The sequence below is a fragment of the Quercus suber genome, unplaced genomic scaffold (assembly GCF_002906115.3).
Source record: "Quercus suber isolate HL8 unplaced genomic scaffold, Cork oak 2.0 scaffold_268, whole genome shotgun sequence".
Classification (NCBI taxonomy): domain Eukaryota; kingdom Viridiplantae; phylum Streptophyta; class Magnoliopsida; order Fagales; family Fagaceae; genus Quercus; species Quercus suber.
In genome coordinates this window covers 786,453-805,169 of record NW_027069724.1, presented here as the reverse complement: position 1 = coordinate 805,169, position 18,717 = coordinate 786,453, and the positions used below count along the sequence as shown (strand labels likewise).

Genomic DNA, 18,717 nt, shown 5'->3' with positions numbered 1-18,717 from the left:
GATGACTCATTAGACCGATAAGCTAATGAAAGAGAATGGCAATCTGAAGTCTGAGGTGGCTGCGCTTCATGAGCGCATGGACAAAGTGAAGGAGAAGGCCATTGAGGAGTACCAAGTGTCCCAACCATATATCAATGAAATGGGGGGTTACTATGGGGAAGGCTTGAAGGACTTCCGCAAGCAAGCTGTCCTTATGTTCCCAAATTTGGGCTTCTCTTAGATCCAAATCAAACTTAGTGCTCCAATGACTCCAGCTACTAAGCCTATTCTCGACGACGTGGAGACTAATGATGAGGTGTTCGTGACCGATGGACCTTGCGATGTGGCCGATGACCCTATAAACCCTCAAGAGCAAGCCAGTAATCCCCCTCTCCCCTGCAGATCCTTGGAAAAACTTTGTTTTCCTGTATTTTTTCTTCTTTTTTAGTCTTCATTTTGTAACTTAAAAACAATGATGGTGCCCTGTTTTAGGCTTAAGTTACTTTTTCCCTTTGTTTTGGTTTGACACTTGCATCTTCCAGTAATTTCATAACATGTTTTGTTTACTTTGTAGTGATTTTTTTTTTTTTTTTTTTTTTTTTTTTTTTTTTTTTTTTTGCGTTTTGTATGCAAGTGTTCATATTCGTTGGTTTTCCTTATATCAAATTAGTGTTTGTTTACTCGTCAGTTTGAAGGGGTTATCTTAGAGTGTCAAGCACTTAAGAAAGTCATGATTCGTTGGTTACTCCAATCCAACCCTCCTTTATTTGAGTCGTCAGTTTACCTTTTGGGTAGGGTTTACAAGCCCTTGGTACTGTAAAGTTATGATTTACAAATATTTTGTGTTGGCATTAATTCCGTGCCAAATTTGATTATAATTTTTTTCAATCTTTATGTACCTTGTATTTTATTGGGATTTCTTTGTAAGGGTTATGTGTGTGAGAGAAAGTGTTGTACGGTTTTAGACCCCTTAAAACACAACCAGATTGGTTAGCCTAGATTAATTAGCCAAGTTGTTATTTAGTCAAATTAAGCAATTCTAGGTTAAAGCAATCAAATAATCATATCAAGATATAAAGCAGCGGAAAATAAATGAACACAAGATATGATGACCTAGGAAACCACACGGTAAAAACCTAGGGAGGATTTGACCTAACTATCCTCAAGGTAAACCTGAATCCACTATGCGAAAGAATCGAAGTTCATACAGAAGGACTACAAGCTCCCCGCTTGACTTCCTAATGCTACCGACCAGTAGAACTTATTGACACGACCACGTGCAAGCTCCGAATCCACGGACTCCTTCTTTCTTGAATTCTTCAATCAGCTACAAGCACCCACGCTTGATATTCTTTAAGTTCTTGAATCTGCAACTGAATGATTATCAAGATGTTGATAACCCTAAGTTTATGTGAAGGAAAGCTCCTCAAAGATCTCACAAGAGATTCACATAAACAGCAATATGAGCAACAAAGACCTTAGAGAGGTTTGGGTACAAAACCCTAAAAACAAAAGGAGGCACAAGAGGCACTCTAATCTCTCTCCCTAAAAGTCCCAAAAACGTTCTAGGGTTTTCCTTATATATAGGAGTGTTTTACTTGATCCCCAAAACGTTTAAATAGAGTTTGGGCTGAACTGGAACTCTACAGAAAAATAAATCTGTACGTGGTTCGATCGATCGAGTCTAATTTTCGATCGATCGAGCCTTACAGATTTAGTCCAATAAATCTGCAATCACTCGATTCGAGTTTTACAAATAAACATACTTTGAGCAAGCCTAAACAAGACTAAACGTATTGTTTTGATCATGGTTTGCCAACATTACACATTAGAGTTCTAAATACATAAAATCCTAAATCTTTAGAACCTAACAAATGTGAAGACTCAAGGCAAATTGAAGACCAAAGAAGTTTTTGCGGGTTGCTCGTGAGTAGCCTTCCTGTGAAGTGAAACATGTGCTTAGCACATGACTGGAATCCAAAGAGTCATGACAAATGGTGGTGATTGGTTTTCGCGAGTGTCTCGCGGGTAAGGCCTTCCCGCGAGATAGCCGTCGAGATAGCCGTGAAACATTCTGTTTTGTTATTTTGTCATATCTGCTCCACGACATCATCACCCACACTATATATATCATCATTACCCACATATTGAAAGGAGCGCTTTTAGAGAGAAAATCCTAGCCACAAAACCTTTGAGAGTTAGAGATTGTTATACCCACAATTCTCTACACAATCTATTGTGGTTTTCCTCAACTCCTACTTCTCTATTTCCAAATCCCTGAGAGATTGATAGCCTAAACAATTACCACACCCATTCTGAGTGTAAAGTGAGGTTTTGGTGTTACTGGTAAGCATTGGAAGAAGCCATTTTTTTGGTGGATGCAATCGGGCTGAATTACATGAACAGAGATCTAAAGAAGACAAGGCTTGGTGAAGTCAGTTGGTAGCAGGAGCTTGGAGGGCGCGAGTACATGGGATAGATTAGGCTTGGAGGGTCTTTTGTTATTTGTGTACTCCAACTTATTTTCTAGTGGATTAATTTACCGCTTGGAGGGTGGCGGAGAGGTTTTTTGCCGAGTTCTTCGGTTTGCTCTTCGATAACATGTCTCGGTGTTATCTTGTGTTTGCATCCTTCTTCCCTACTCTTTTATCTTTCATTTTATTGTTTTTATTTGATGAATAAAGTAGTTTTATTGTTTGTTCGCTCGCATTTACTCTATTCCGCACTTAGTTTAAGTTAGAGTAAAATCAACTGAGTCGTAAATTTTAATTTAGGGGTCTAAACAGCTCTTGTGTTTTCACACAATTTCGAGCTTTCAATTGGTATCAAAGCGGGTACACTTGCTGTGGTTTCGTTACCTAAATGTGATCCTAGACCCTTTTTTAGATGGATTGATCTCAATCGCTTAATGATCCTCCATACTTTGATGGGAGCAATTACGCTTTTTGGAAAGTCCGTATAAGGGAATTTCTATGTTCTATTGATGATAGTATTTTGGACGCTGTCGAGATAGGATGGACTAGGCTGGAGGCCATCAAATCCACATGGGATAAGGCCGCTCTTGCAGTAGCTAATGCTAATAGCAAGACTTTAAATGTTATTTTCTGTGGTGTTTCTCCTGACGAATTTCACAGGATTTGTCATGTTACAATTGCCAAGGAGGCATGGCAAATCTTGGAGATGACCTATGAAGGCACCAAGAAGGTGAAGGACACGAAGTTGCAAATGCTTACCACACACTTCAAGGAGCTGAAAATGAGTGAAGACGAGTCATTTGACTGATTTTATGGGAAGCTAAATGAAGTGGTGATTAGGAAGGTCAACTTGGGAGAAAAGACGGAGGACTCTAAGATTGTGAGGAAGATTCAATGGTCATTGCTGGAGAGTTTCTGTGCAAAGGTCACTACCATCGAAGAGAGCAAAGACCTTAATGAGATTAAAATTCAAAAACTCATCGGTTCTCTTCAAACCTACGAGCTGTCTCTACCATCTCAAAGGAAGAGCAAATCTCTTGCTCTTAAGACAATCAATGAGAGATTGGATGCTCAAGACTCATCGAATGAGGATGAGGTTGAAAAGGATGTGGCATACCTTGCAAAGAACTTCTGTAAGTTCCTAAAGTTCAAGAGAGATGGAAAGTCTTTTGAGAAGGGAAAATTCTCAAAGTTCAAGAAAGACAAGAAAGACTTCAAGAAGAAGGATTCAAGAGATTCTTCACCATCTGAAATGGTCATGTGCTTTGAGTGCAAAGGACATGGGCATGTGAAGAAAGAATGCCCCATATATTTAAAAGCAAAGGGTAAAGTCTTTGCAACTCCTCAGAAGATTTGAATGCACTACAGGAAGAGCACGGTGATCACACCGAAGTGGAGTCAATAGGAGTTGGGGAGGAATCCAATGATGAAGGCAAAGAATGTGTCTGTGAAGGAACAAACGGATTGCAGGAAACTTATAACTCTCTTCTAGAGAAGTCCGAAGAGTATGCTAGAGTGGCTAAAGCAGCCATCAGGAAAATGTAAGCAAGACTACAAGAGCATACTCATGAGGTACAAAGAAACGAAGTGTAAAGTTGAGGTGCTGAATGGAGAACTAACCGAAGCCTACTCTAAAATCAAGTTTTTGGAGCTTGAAGTGATTCAAGCTAATGCCAAAGTGGAGCGAGTTGCTTCCAAGAAGCTTAACGAAGTGCTTGCACATTAAAAACCTTTTTCTGATAAAAGTGGCTTAGAATATTCCGAAGCGAGTAGTTCAATGTGTCCAAGGAAATGAAGTTTATTAAGGCTAAGGAACCAATGGTAGCAACTCCAAGTGTTGAGAATGTAAAAGTGGAGAAGAAGCCAATTGGAACTGCTCAAAAGATTTTAACAAAACCTCAAAATCCATTTGTGGCCAAACCCAAGGCTAAAAGGAAGTCTCTCCCACAGTCTCAAAGAGGTCCTCAAGTTCAACACTTCTGCCACCATTATGGAATTCGAGGATATACAAGACCTAATTGCTATAAACTTCACGCATTGAAGAAAGCGGATTCTCAAAGGCTAAGAGGACAAGAAAAGGGAAATTGGAATGCCAAGCAAACAAAAGGGAGAGAAGCTGATTATGGTTTTGGTGACGTGATAAAGATAATAGATACCATCACTCCTTGTTTGGCAAACATTAGTCAAAGGTTTGAGAATCACAGTTCTTGTACCCGATCCTCTAGGGATATCACCCTAAATGCACGTGCCGTGTGGGTGAAGAAGGGTACACATGCATAAGCATTAGACCATGTCCATGCATCAATTCTTCCTATATGCTGTGATTTTTGTTGGTTGTTTGCTTATGTTTCACATTTTAGCATGTTTCTTTTCAAGCTTGTTTTGTACTTGCTGTTTTTGTTGATCTTACTTTACATGTTATATTTTTGAGTGTGTTGACAATTTCAAAAACCCATAAAAATTGAAAAATCTATAAAAATTTTGATCACTTGTGTTGTGTATATCACATGTGAGTTTGGCCTAGTACTTTCGTACTAATGGCGTAGTGCATTTATGAGCTTAGCTTGTTATGTATGCATATTTATCTTTGTGGGAAAAATCTTGAAATCTATGTGTGACTATTGTGAATCGATCTTCAAGCTTGTCATGAATGATTGGTCAATAGTCTTGATGATTTTGATACATGCATAGACTTGTGCCTATATATCTTCCCACACTTTTTATGTTTTTGCTTTATAGCTCAACAAATGTCAAATCTTGAAAAGAGATAATAAGCTGCAAAAGCCGTTGCACATATTAGTATTTGACTAGGAAAAATGGAAAGCGACTTGTATTGAAATGTATGGTGCCTAAAAAGCCAAAGCCTTACTCATAAAAATGAAATATAAAAAATTTCAAGCATCAATCTCAAAATGAGATGTATTGTTCAAAAATGATCAAATGTTTTGAACTGTAATGAAGCCAAATGAAAAGCTTTAAAGATATGTAATCATTTTCTTGTGGGAGGTCATATATGCTTATTTCTATAATTAAGATAGACCACTTGACTTAGTACTAGTTGTTTATGACTTGATTGAATTGATCATTGAAGCTTCACTCTAGACTAAGGACTATTCCACATTTGATACTCACACACAATACACAAGTCTATTGTTCAATGAATGCTTATTTCATTTGTGTGATTGTACATTTGAACATGTGATGTATATACTCAATTGCTTGTTGATTAAACCCAAAATGATTTTTGAGTATTTTATATGCTTTTGAAAGTGTTTTTATGCTTTCATGTTTTGAGTTTTTGTTCAAATTGCATTTTGCATGTTTTTCATCAAAAACTTTTTCAAAGGCATTTTCGCGAGAAACTCGCAACTAAGCTCTTCCCGCGAAAATGGGTTAAGGCAAAATTGTGGAAACACAAAATTCAGACAGAAATTTTTGCTATTGTCTCGCGACTGTTTCGCGAGTAAAGTCTTCCCACAAAAATTTTTGTGCCTCAAAGGCATTTTTTGCGAGTAACTTCACGAGAAGGTAACTCGCGAAAAATGCGTGTTTTCAGTTTTAAGGGGCAAATGTAAACAGTTTTTCAAACATTCACTATTCCCTTCATTTTGCCTTCCTCGAGCCTCTCTTAACCCCAAACACATTTTCACTCACAAACCCAACAAAATCTCAAAAGAAAACTTCTTCAAATCATCTCTAAGGTATGTTTACTCAATCTTTTCTCTTTATTTCCTTAGATTATGCAAAAAAAATTAGGTTTTCTTATGTTGGGTTCATTTTTGAAAAAGGGTTGGGAACTTTAAATTTTGTGAAATTTCTTTCAATTTCTTGATTTGGTTGTGTCCCACTTGATTTGTTTGTGTTTGTGTTGGCCCCTTGTGGGTTTTTAACATGTATTTAGGCAAGTTTCACTCATGTTCATGCATTGCTTACATGTTAGTTTTATAGCTGCATATCAAGTGTTTGATAAAATGCCCAAATGACATTTTGGTGTTGTTTTGGACTCCAATGAGTTCCAAACTTTAGGGATTACCATGATTGGACTTGTTTATCATGTTTTGATCATTGGTTGTGTGTTTTACACATTTTGACCCAAATGTCATTTGCCATGCCTTTCACATGCATCACATAAGCACACCACATGTACACTTGATGCACACACTTGCACTTGTCATGTTTTTGCATTTCAATCATGCTAATCATATGTTGTTACATGTTTAGCACTTATAACATGTTTGTGTGACATTGTTTTGTTCCTTTTTAGGAATTTGTGCTTATTTTATGGACTAACTTGACACTAATCAAGTTTGTGTTCCGTTTCATTGTGTTTTTGCACTTGTTCTTTTTTTCTTTGTGTTTGTTTTTGCAGATGTGTCGCCATTCCTCTCGTTGTAAAGAACCTGTGATTGACCTTACATCATCACCTGTTTCAAAAAGGACCCGACATTCGTCCAAAGTCTCCAACAACGAGAGATTCAAGACTCCCTTGGACTCTCAAACTTTCTCTAGCATTTTTAAGGATACCCCTACTGTGGTGGAACGTATTGTCCGGTTTGACACCTTGGGATCCACCTTTATCCCTTGGATCTTTGTGGATAAAGATTGGGCTACTCTATACGGCAACTTCGAGGATTCGATTGATGAATTAGTTAAAGAGTTTTACTCAAATGCTAGGTTCACCGTAGTTGAACTCAAGTGCTAGGTAAGAGGAAAGGAATTCATCATCACTCTGGACTACCTTACAAAGATCCTTCGCATCACTCGACCAGCAAATGTAGACATCTCTCCATATGATGATAGACTTCCTCCAGTGTCAAATATTCTGCAAATTCTTGGAGCAGATCATGAGGTTTCAGCCAAAGGAACATCCATTGGGACTGCAAAGTTTGAACTTGAATTAAAGACACTCACATTGATTATGTTCTCCAATCTCTACCCACTATCTAAACGGGGTTCATCAATCTTGGAAGAGCACAGTTCTTGTGTAATCTCATCATAGGAACTCCGATTGATTTTGCGCTCACATCTTCCAGACTATGAGGAAAACAGTAGCAAGAACAATAGCACATATGTGTCTTCCTTTCTGCAGTCTCATCATGAAAATCATGGTACTTAAAGGTGTTCATCCGCCAAGAGATGGAATGATCCTAGTTCACCAGAGCCCAATATCCATGTTGTCTCTTCAAATGAGCAAAACTCACTCTTCTGCTAAACGTGAAAAACAAAATCCATCCAAAACACCAAAGAGTGAATCTGTTCCACATGTCATTCCTTCCGGTCATAGCTCAGCTACTCACACTACCCCAGGACATACTGAGAGTACATCTCCTCACATTCCTGAGCCGCAGACTTCTAGCACTTAGCCAAGACAATCTAGCTCTCATGCTGACAGGTTGACTATTTTGGTTAAGGGTTTGCATGAGTGTATTTCAGGACTTGCAAATGTCATCTACTCCACCAACAGCCAGGTTCAGATGTGTCTCACAACCATTGAGACACAATTAGATGCGATTCAACGCAAACTAGATGAGAGTCTTTAGCTATTCATGCCAAAAAGGGGGAAAGCAACTCACTGTATAGATTGGACGATCGCATATAGTAAAGGGGAGAGCATCACAAGAAGGGAAGTGTGCATATTGAAAGGGGGAGTTTTGTGAGCTCAAGAGGAGAAAGCTGATACATACTTTTGGATAGTCTAACCATTGTTTGGCTAGTCTATTTTACAGCTTATTACCTTTTACCTTACAGTTTTTATAACTTGTGTTTATTTACATTGCTTTCTTTTAAAGCTTTAAGTACTTTGATTTAAAACTTTCAATTTATATTCAGTACTTTATTTTATATCCTTGCTTTGTAGCATTTTTTAAGTACTTTTAGATTTTGTTGCATTATCTTGAGTACTACACACTTGTGCCCTTGTTGGATCTTGTATCCTTGATTCAAATACTTTTTGTATTTCGCATTGGTTGTGTGTTGGACATGCAATTGATTTTTGTGTTGCTCTTAATTGCATTACGTGTCCGGATGATCACCTACTAGTTAAATGATCATTGTAGTCATTCTTTAATGACTATTCCTGTTTGATCAAGTTATGCTTCATTGTTTATGTAGTGCTTATTACCTTGATTGCATTTTACTTGCTTATATACGTACTTTGTATTCAACTTGTCATGAACTTAATGAAAGTTTTGTTTGTGTGCGAGTGTTTCAGGATACAAGTGAATACATGCAAGTGCTTTACAGCTTCTAGATTAGGTGTGAGTGAGTTTTACCATTGTTCCAAACTCACATTTAAGTCTAGAGTCTATTTTAGAGGTTTTGTCACGGAATAGCCAAAGGGAGAGGTTGTAAAGTTGTGATTTACAATTGAAAGCACGAATACCAATTGAAGTTCCTAAAGTCTTAGAATCATAATATTTAAATAAAACATAATGTGATCAAATTACTTAAATAAAATTATTTTTGTTTAGTCCAAATTTAACAAGGACCAAAACTCTATCTCTTTAACAAGTCCAACTTAAACTCAAACTCATCATTTTTTTAAACAAAATAATTTTTGTTTAATCCAAACTTAACAATGAGTGAAACTCTATCTCTTTAATAAGTCAAACTTAAACTTAAACTTAAACTCAAACGTTGATATTATTATTATTATTATCTCTCTACTTCACTAACGTGATATTTTATGATAGGGTGCAAACTTATAGCCATGGATTATTCTTTTAAATGTAACCCAATCTTTTTCTTATATTTTTTTATTTTTTAGTCATATATATTTTGTTTTGTTTCAATAATTTCTAAGCCGTGAATCATTTGATTCTTTAATATTTTTTGGTCTTTCAAAAGTTTTAATATCTGAATTTTTAAGTTATTTTTTACAATATCTGAAATTGTCTTACAAATTTTTTGTAAGCCATTGCACATTCAAATAATAGTTTTTTCATCAAATTGTAACACAAATTGAAGTCATACAAGAGCAAATCTTGTAATGGTGTAGTTTCTTAATCAATTTAAGATTTTATAAAATTATATTAGTAATCAATTTAAAATTTTATAAAATTATTTTAATCTACTTCACAAATAAGTAGGTTCCCGTACATAGCACGAGTTAACAACTAGTTATTATTATTTTGGTTTATATACAACCCTTAAAGTTGGTACCGTGAGAAAAGATGAAAAGATTATAATCTAGAGTTAATTGAGATTTTAGTTGCGCCCACTACTAGGTGATTGGGTACTATACATATTAGCTAGCCCAATACCGTACAAACAAATGTAGAGATGTGCTCCAGCTATATAGCGGCCCAAATTTTGTAAAGAGACGATTCCAGGCCCCTTTACTTGTAATCTTTTGTTGGTCTAACTCACAGAAGCTTCTATTATCCAGATTAAAAAATTGGAAAGAGGTGTAAAATGCCTAAATAATAATAGGAATAGTGAGTTTTAAAGAGAGAGAGAGAGAGCACGCAAAAGAGGAAAAGAGAAATTTTTTTAAAAAAAAATCAGAGAAGTAGCCAACGGTATTTGTACGATAAATTTCAAATTATATGGTCGTTAGTGCTTCCTAATTGAAGACAATTACTTAAAATATGAGCGTATACTACAAAAACGTGGGGTATTAGACCGCGTTTTTTTTGGGCCGTGTTTGTAAAAATGCCGCCCCAAACAGACTAAAGCCCCGTTTGTAAAAATACGCCAAATGCATGTTAATCCAGTCTTATTATAAGATAATTTAGTTTTAACTCTAAAGAATTGATCTAATAGACTAATGGTACTTATAGTTTCAAGAAAATCCATAAGGTTCTGCATATAATGGATAATACACACTCAAGGAATAATTAGGTTCATTAGGAATTGCACACGTCTATTAGGGAAAGGAAAAAAAAAAAATCTAATTTAACATACGATTAACCTTTACATTAATCATTTACCACCATTTTCATTTTTAGTCCTTAGTACACGAAGGGCATTCTTGTGAGCAAATTGAACAGTAAGAATCAATGAAACTCAAATATCTTGATGCATATCATCTTTTAAAAAAAGGTGTTGACGTAATGAAACCCAACATGTAAGTAATGACAGCCCATATTCAGTGTCTTCTTCTTACACAAAGCATATGACACTTTAACCTAGCTAGGGCAACACATATACTTTACTTTTAGTTTTCTTATTTATTTATTTATGAAAAGTTAGAACAAATATACTTTACTTTAATTAATTACCTAACAGGAAATAATTAAATTCTCCGTACTTAAAAGTAATAAGAAATATGTGTAAAGGAGACATGCATCCAGAAAGAAGATTGATAAAGTTAACCTTCCATGATGATGATACTACGATAAGGATTAAGGACTAAGGAGAGATAATATTATTAAAGATAAAAAAATGAAAAGAAAAGAGGGAATCATTGACAGCGTAACCTGCACGAACAAAAGCAAAGAAGAAGAATATAAAAGATGTGTAGATATTCACTGTTTCTTGCAAGAAGGCAACTTTTCTTTCAAGAAAAACAAACAGAGCTAATCGACTTTTGCTTCTGAAATACATTTGTGATTTGTCTCCAATAAAGATTTAGAATAGTGTCTTTTTTCATGTTATTCACAGATGATATGTTGTTATTTGGTAAAACTATAACTCAGTTTACAATAACAATAAAGTAATACCTCAAATATTTAGAGTTAATTGCTGGGAATTCTCAACAAACTAACTAATAACGTTATTCATATAATTTCTTATATATATATATATATATATCAATTTACTATTTATAATCAAGAAAATTGCACTGATCTCTTTTGAAGTTTTTCTGTTATTAACTTATTATACTCACGATCTCTCTAGTTTTGAATAAGACATTTATCTCTCTTAAAATGTAAACTATTTACAATGACCTCTCTTGAATGACTGAAAACAAGCTTTAAAAAATCTTGAGCTTTCTATTTATTCAATTGAACTGTCAAGCTCACCTCTAAATAAAAATTTTGAGATTTTTTAAAGCATTTTTAGTTCATTTAAAGGAGGTCAGTATAAATAACTTGCATTTTAAATGGTTAAGTATCTTGATCAGACTAGCCTTTTTTTTTTTTTTTTTTTTTGGTGGGGGTGGGGGTGTGGGGGCGCATATACTTCTTTTACTGGAACCAAGCATAAAATATTGTGACCATCTCAGCATTGCCAATACAGGCACTGCAATATCAGCAGGAAAATTAGGCTGTATAGCAGGATAAACTTGTCGTGTTTGAATAATTCGCCTAAGACAAGATGTTGAGATATTCAATGCCTTTTATTTATTTATTTTTAATGAAGTTTTTGTCCCTTTTTATTCAATAATTCGCCTAAGACAGGATTTGAAATAAGAGAAAGATCCCCACACGAGAATATGACAAAAATTATTCCATATAAAGACAAATCACAGATAGAGTATACAAAGACCAGAGTCCAAGACTCAATAATTCAGTGATTTTAAAGACATTGTGCACAATTCACAAGTAAACAGTAACAGAGAAGGGTTAAATTAATAGATTAGAGGATACATATATTTTATATAAGCCATATGTTGCTTACATGATTAATACTCGAAACATAGAAGGATTCAAATTTTACACGTAACTGATATGTTTCTAGCTGGCCTACACCTAATACCAAAAAAAAAAAAAACAACTTAAAACTTATCAGATAAAACCGAGCATACCCATCTTTTGGGCCATTTTTTTTTTTCCGTCAATGTTGCCTATAAACAATGAGAGATTATCAGTTAACTCTAATGGTAAAGTTGGTTGTCATTAAATAAAAAATTTGGGATTTGAAGTCCAAACCTCATAAATACCAAAACTAATTTGTATCTTGGTCAAATAATAAAGATGAATTATTATGATATGAACATTATAGATTTGAATTTGTAAGGTTGAATTTAATCAACCATCTTGTTGGATTTAGGTGAGAATTATGTAAGGATAGTGTGTGAGTGAGTGTGAAGAAAAGCTCAAGTTTGTGCACTCAGCAAGTGGCTCGTGACTGGATCTTGCTGCTTGCAAGTAGCCAAAAGTGGCACACGTGTGGAGCATGCAGAGAAGCTGAACAGTCACGCCAGCTAGAGCACTATAGGACAAAAAGTCCAGACTGGCCATTCAGTTAATTCGCGGCTTGAACTCGCGACTAGTCAAGTCGCGAGGCCAAGTCACCAATCCACTCTGTTTTGGAAAAACTGACTCTTCGTATTCCATTCTCACTCCAGTATAAATACCTCTTATACTCATGAAATGTAGAGAGCTTCTAGAGAGAATTTTGAGAGAGAAACCCTAGAGAAAAACAAGATTGACTCATCCACAATCTTCATCTTTGATTCTCCAAATTTCTCTACTCTCACCCTGTCCATTGTTACATCCTTGAGAGGTACACTTAGCCAAATCATTTTCTCACCATACCCATATCTATGAGAAAACTTTTTGGTGCTTAGGAAGCAGTTAGGAAGGGACTAATGGATATTGGTTGATGCTATAGGCTATAGCGGAATTCGGTAAGCTAAAGAATATAAAAGTTCGGCGTAACCTTGTTGGAGCAAGAAGCTTGGAGGGCTTAGGTACATTAGGTAGATTAAGCTTGGAGGGTCTTCTGCTATTCATGTATCCCAACTTCATTCTTTAGTGAATTATTGACTGCTTGGAGGGCGGCAGAGAGGTTTTACGATGAAGACTTCGGTTTCCTATTCAATAATACATCGTTGTGTTGTCTTTGTGTTTGCATCTCTCTTCCTTTAATCTTTGCCATTTAATTTCTACTGTGGATGTGATTTTATTTGGTTCAGATTATGTTATCAATTTTGATTTAGCTTATTTACATTTTCCGCACGTACATTGTTTGTTTATAAGCTTGAATTGGTAATTTGTAATTTGAAGGTCTAAACGTTCATAAGTGGTTTATACACATTTTGAACATTCCATTGGTATCAAAGCAGGTGCACTTGCTGTGGTTTAAATACCTAAGTGTGATTCTTGACCCCTTGTGTTTATTTTCCATGGATAGTGCTTTGTATGCCTCATGCATGTTTTGGATGTTGATGAATGTAACATGCCACGTGTTTGTGAAAATGCCTGTATGAGTGATAATCCTCATGATTGTAATGCTATGTTACATAAATCTTTAGATGTTGTTGATATTCCTTTCATCAAACTCTTGAAGAAAAAGGCTAAGAAGTTTAATAAGGATTTGAGTAAGTTGTTTTGTGAAAATGATGATTTGATTGCTAAGCTCAATGAATCCAACAAATTGGTTGAAAAATATAAGAAACTTGCTAAAAATTCTCTTGAAAAGCTGAAAGAGTTTGAGTGTCTGAATATGGACTTGGATGCTAAATTTGTTTTGTCTAACAAATTTGTTGATGAGCTAAAATTTGAAAATGAATATCTTAAGATGTATGCCAAGTGTTTGATTGCTGAATCTATTGCTAAAAGGAATGATAATATTTGTTGCAATCATGTTGTGGTACCTGAATTTGTGCCTATTGTGTGTTTTACATCAAAGGACAAATCGGTGTATGTTTCTCCGCACAAAAAAAAATTAAAAGGTGGAGAGAAAGGCTCTTAAGCCAAGGCCTCTATTTAGGTCTCAACCTAAGGTTTTGGATGGATCTAAATTTGTTCCAACTTGTCACCATTGTGGTGTGATTGGTCATATAAGACTTTAATGTCATAAGTTGAGGAGAGAACAAAACCATGTTGCTAGATCCGTTCCCAAAAAGTTTAGAGGACCTAAACACATTGTTTGTCACCATTGTGGTGCCTTTGGTCATCTAAGACCTTAATGCTTTAAGTTTCATGCTTTTAAAAGAATCAAAAGAAAAGAGAAACTTGAACTGTTTGGAAGTTGTGCTAAAAAGGGTAAACCGATTTTGAGTGAAAAGAGCATGTTGTTGAAGAAAATGTTTAATGCTCTTATCTCCTTGACTATGTGCATCTCCGGTTTTCATTCTTCTAGCCCTCGTCTCACTTCTCTTGAGACACTCATTCCAAATAATCATTCTGCTCAGATGAGGAATGGTTCATATGGTTGAGCTTTTACTCTTTTGGTCTTTAATCTAATTCTTTCAATCTTTGTAGTACCCTTCATGCATTGAATGTCATATCTTCATGCATTTGTGCATTTGTGCATTTATTGGTTTGCATTGCTTTTGTTTTGATCTTACTTATTTTGTTTTAGTTTTGTGTGAGTAAAAATCCCAAAACCACATAAAAAGTGAAAAATTCAAAAAGTTTGATCGTATATATTTGAGCATGAAAGTTCAAATAGTGTATAAAACACTATGAACGTTTAGATACCCAATTCACCAATTACCAATTCAAGCTTAATATCAAACAATGTATGTGTGAAAAATGAACATAAGCTTATAACAGAATTGATAAACAATCTAAACCAAATAAAATCACATCCACAGCAAAAATTAAAAGGCAAAGATAAAGGGAAGAGAGATGCAAAGACAAGGACAACACAACGATGTGTTATCGAAGAGGAAACCGAAGCCCTCGGCGTAAAACCTCTCCACTGCTTTCCAAGCGGTCAATAATCCACTAAAGAATGAAGTTAGGATACATGAACAGCAGAAGACTCTCCAAACCTAATCTACCCAGTGTACCTAAGCCCTCTAAACTTCTTGGTCCAACGAGGTTGCGCCGAATCTTTGTCTTCTTTAGCTTACCGGATTCCGCTATAACCCATATCATCAACCAATATCCATTGGTCCCTTCCTAACTACTTCCCAAAACACCAAAAATCCTTCTCACAGATGTGGGTATGGTGAGAAAAGAATTTGGCCAAGAACCTTTTAAGGATGTAACAATGGAGAGGGTGAGAGTAGAAGAATTTGAAGAGTCTCTATGTAAAGATTATGGATGAGTCAATCTTGTTTTTCTCTAGGATTTCTCTCTTAAAATTCTCTTTGAAAGCTCTCTACATTACGTGGGTATAAGAGGTATTTATACTAGGGTGAGAAAGGAATGCGAAGAGTCAGTTTTTCCAAAACAGAGCTACCTAGCGACTTGGCCTCGTGACTTGACTAAGTCGCGAGTTCAAGCCGCGAGCTAACTAAATGGCCAGTCTGGATTTTTTGTCCTATAGTGCTACAGCTGGCATGACGGTTCAGCTTCTTTGCATGCTTCGCTTGTGTGCATTATCTGGCGGCTTGCGAGCCACCCACGAGATCCAGTCGCAAGTCCCTGCTTCACTACACATTCTTGAGCATTTCTTCACACTCTCTCACACACTACCCTTATGTGATTCCCACTTAAATACAGGGTTTCTAAGTGCTGAATTACAAGCAAATTGGCAAGACATAAAGATAATAAGATGGTTGAATAAATTCAACCTTACAATCTCCCCCTGTGGCTATTCTGTGACAAAACCCTACAATAAACTCTAGACTTAATGCGTGAGTTGGGAACAGTTAAACAAAACTCACTCACACCTAACTCTAGAATCTATGAAGCTCTTGAACCATAAAAACAAATATCTCCTGAAACACAACAACACAGTATGATCATTGTATGCAGAAAACTTGTAATGCATCACAATGCGATCAAGCAAAAAGGAATAAAGCAATAAACCATGGCTTGACCAAAAACGAACAATCACTATAAAAAGTGACCACAATGCTCATTCACACATGGAATAAATATCCGGACATGAAAGCTAATAAGCTCAATTGCAAAGAATCATTTGCATGTCCAACACTTAACCAATGCATAAACACTAAGTAAATGCATCAAAGATAAAAATCCAACAAGGGCACAAGAGTGATGTACTTAAAGAAAATGCATGACATGCAATAGCAAGTACTAAAGCTACAAAGCATGGGTACAAACCCTAAAAGCTTACAGAAGCAAAAGGTACAAAATAAAAAGTACTTCCCTTATCATATCACTCCCCCTATCATGAATCATAGGAGCTGTGATGAACTTGGAACATATATACCTGTAACCTGAAACACTTGCACAAAATACATTAGACCCTCAAGGTAAAGCAAGTAATAAATGGACAAGTATAATATAACAAGTAAATTGCGATCAAGTAAACATGATGGGAAACATGTGAGCAACTTGATCATATACCAAAACAGTCATAAAGAAATGACTACAATGATCATATAGCAAAGCAAATGATCATTCGAATATGCATTCAATGAAGCACAATAGCATAAGGATGTATACATGTTCAACAAATAAACAAAACAAAGTTTTCTTGTTAACACAATGTCTTCTCCCCTTTGGTATATGCATTTCCCCTATGGAATATCTCTCCCCCAACAAATGTGCACAAGAGTCATATAGAAATGACAAAACTCTTCGGTATACTACTTTAGAGTATACTCTTTCCCTTTTTGACACAAATAGACAAAGGGGTCAAGGAGAAAAAAGGTAAGAGATGAAGGTATGAACAATGACAATGATGCATGAGGGAAAGAAAAAAATTTCAAAAAATACCTTGAAAATAACCCTCAAAATGCAAAACATGCGATTTTTGCGACTGAGTCAAGTCATGTGCAAGTCGCCAGGGCAAGTCGCCAAACACTTAACACAAAAATTTTGAAATTTTTTTTTAAGTGCTTTTCATGATTGGAAGGTCCACCAACGAGGAAGTCGCGAAGGGAGCCGTGAAAACTTCTGAGTAACCTCGCGATTAGAGCTTCCACCAGCGAACAAGTCGCCAAACAGAGTCGCGAGAAATCTAAAAACCCAGAATTTTTGAAAAATTTCTAAGTATTTTTTGTGACTGATACTTTGACCCGCCAGTGAGTTGCGAAGACCTTCTGAGTAATGCTCGCGACTAGGGGCATGCGACTAGATTGACCCACGACCAAGTCGCCAAAAAAGGGCAACACAATTTTTGAAATTTTGACAATTTTTGTAAAAACAAAATACTTTCCAAAAACAACTAAAACATTCAAAAATCTTTTTGTGTTTGATCAACAAAGATTGAGCATGTGAAAACACATTTAATCAAGTACAATCATACAAATGAATAAGGCATTCATTAAACATAGACATGTGTGATGTGTGTGGGTACCAAAAATGAGATAGTCCTTAGTCTAATCTGAAACTTCAATGATCAATTCAACCAAGACATACACAATAAGTACTAGATAATGTGACCCATCTCAATTATAGAAATATGCATATATGACCTCCCACATAAAACTTGATAACATAACTTTGAAACTTTACATTTGGCTCCATATACATCATATCATTTGATCTATTTGAATCAATACATCTCATTTTGAGATCGATGCCTGAAATTTTTGATATTTCAATTTGATGAGCAAGCCTTTGGCTTTTTGGGTATCATACATTTTATTTTAGGTCGCTTTCCCTTTTTCCTAGTCAAGTATTAGTATGTGTGACAGGCTTTTGCAGCTCATTATCTCTTTTCATTTGGAGATTTACATTTGTTGAGCTCTTTGAGCAAAAACAATAAAATAAAAGAATGGGAAGATATATAGGCACAAGTCTATGCATGTCTCAAGATCAACAAAACCATTGACTAATCATTCATGACAAGTTTGAAGATCGATTTAAAACAGCCACATAGATTTCAAGATTATTCTCACAATGATATGAGTGCACAAAGAGCAAGCTATGCTCGAAAATGCAAGCCATAAGTACAAAGGTACAAGGCAAAACATGTTTGTGACAAAACACAATAATGTCGGTCAAACTTTTTAGATTTTCTACTTTTTATGTGTTTTGGATTTTTGACATAAAAGCAAGAAAAGATTGATCAAAAGCAACAATGTGAAAACATTTAAAACAATTGCAAACAAACAAACACAAATTTTTTAGCACAAGCTGGAATAAAGCACACAACCAATCAAAGTCACAAAGCATAGGAAGTATTAATGAATGGACATGTTGTAATGCTTATGCATGTGTACCCTTCTTCAACCACACGACACGTGCGTTTGGGGTGATATCCTTATAAGATTAGGTACTTGGCTTATGATTCTCAAACATAAGGGTGAAGTTTTCCAAACAGAAGGTGATGGTGTCTATCATCTTCATTACATTCCCAATGTTGGAATCAGCTTCTCCTCCTTTTGATTGCTTGAAGTTCCCTTCTGCATTTCTTTGTCAACTTGGCCTTTGATAGCTACCATTCTCTAATGCCCAAAGCTTGAAGCAATTAGGTCTAATGTGACCTTGGATTCCACAATGGTGACACCAATGTTGAGTTTTCGGTCCTCTTTGTGACTTCGGAAGAGATTTTCCTTTTGCCT

The 18,717-nt window shown here is 35.7% G+C and overlaps 1 protein-coding gene across 1 annotated transcript; it reads left to right on the top strand.

The window, feature by feature from the left end:
- Positions 1 to 244: 244 nt before the first annotated feature.
- Positions 245 to 3,998, top strand: LOC112012814 (uncharacterized). Its single transcript, XM_065781476.1, has 4 exons — positions 245 to 359; positions 2,993 to 3,183; positions 3,274 to 3,708; positions 3,822 to 3,998. Exons 1-4 carry the CDS (start codon positions 245 to 247, stop codon positions 3,996 to 3,998), a joined length of 918 nt encoding a protein of 305 aa, XP_065637548.1.
- Positions 3,999 to 18,717: the final 14,719 nt, after the last annotated feature.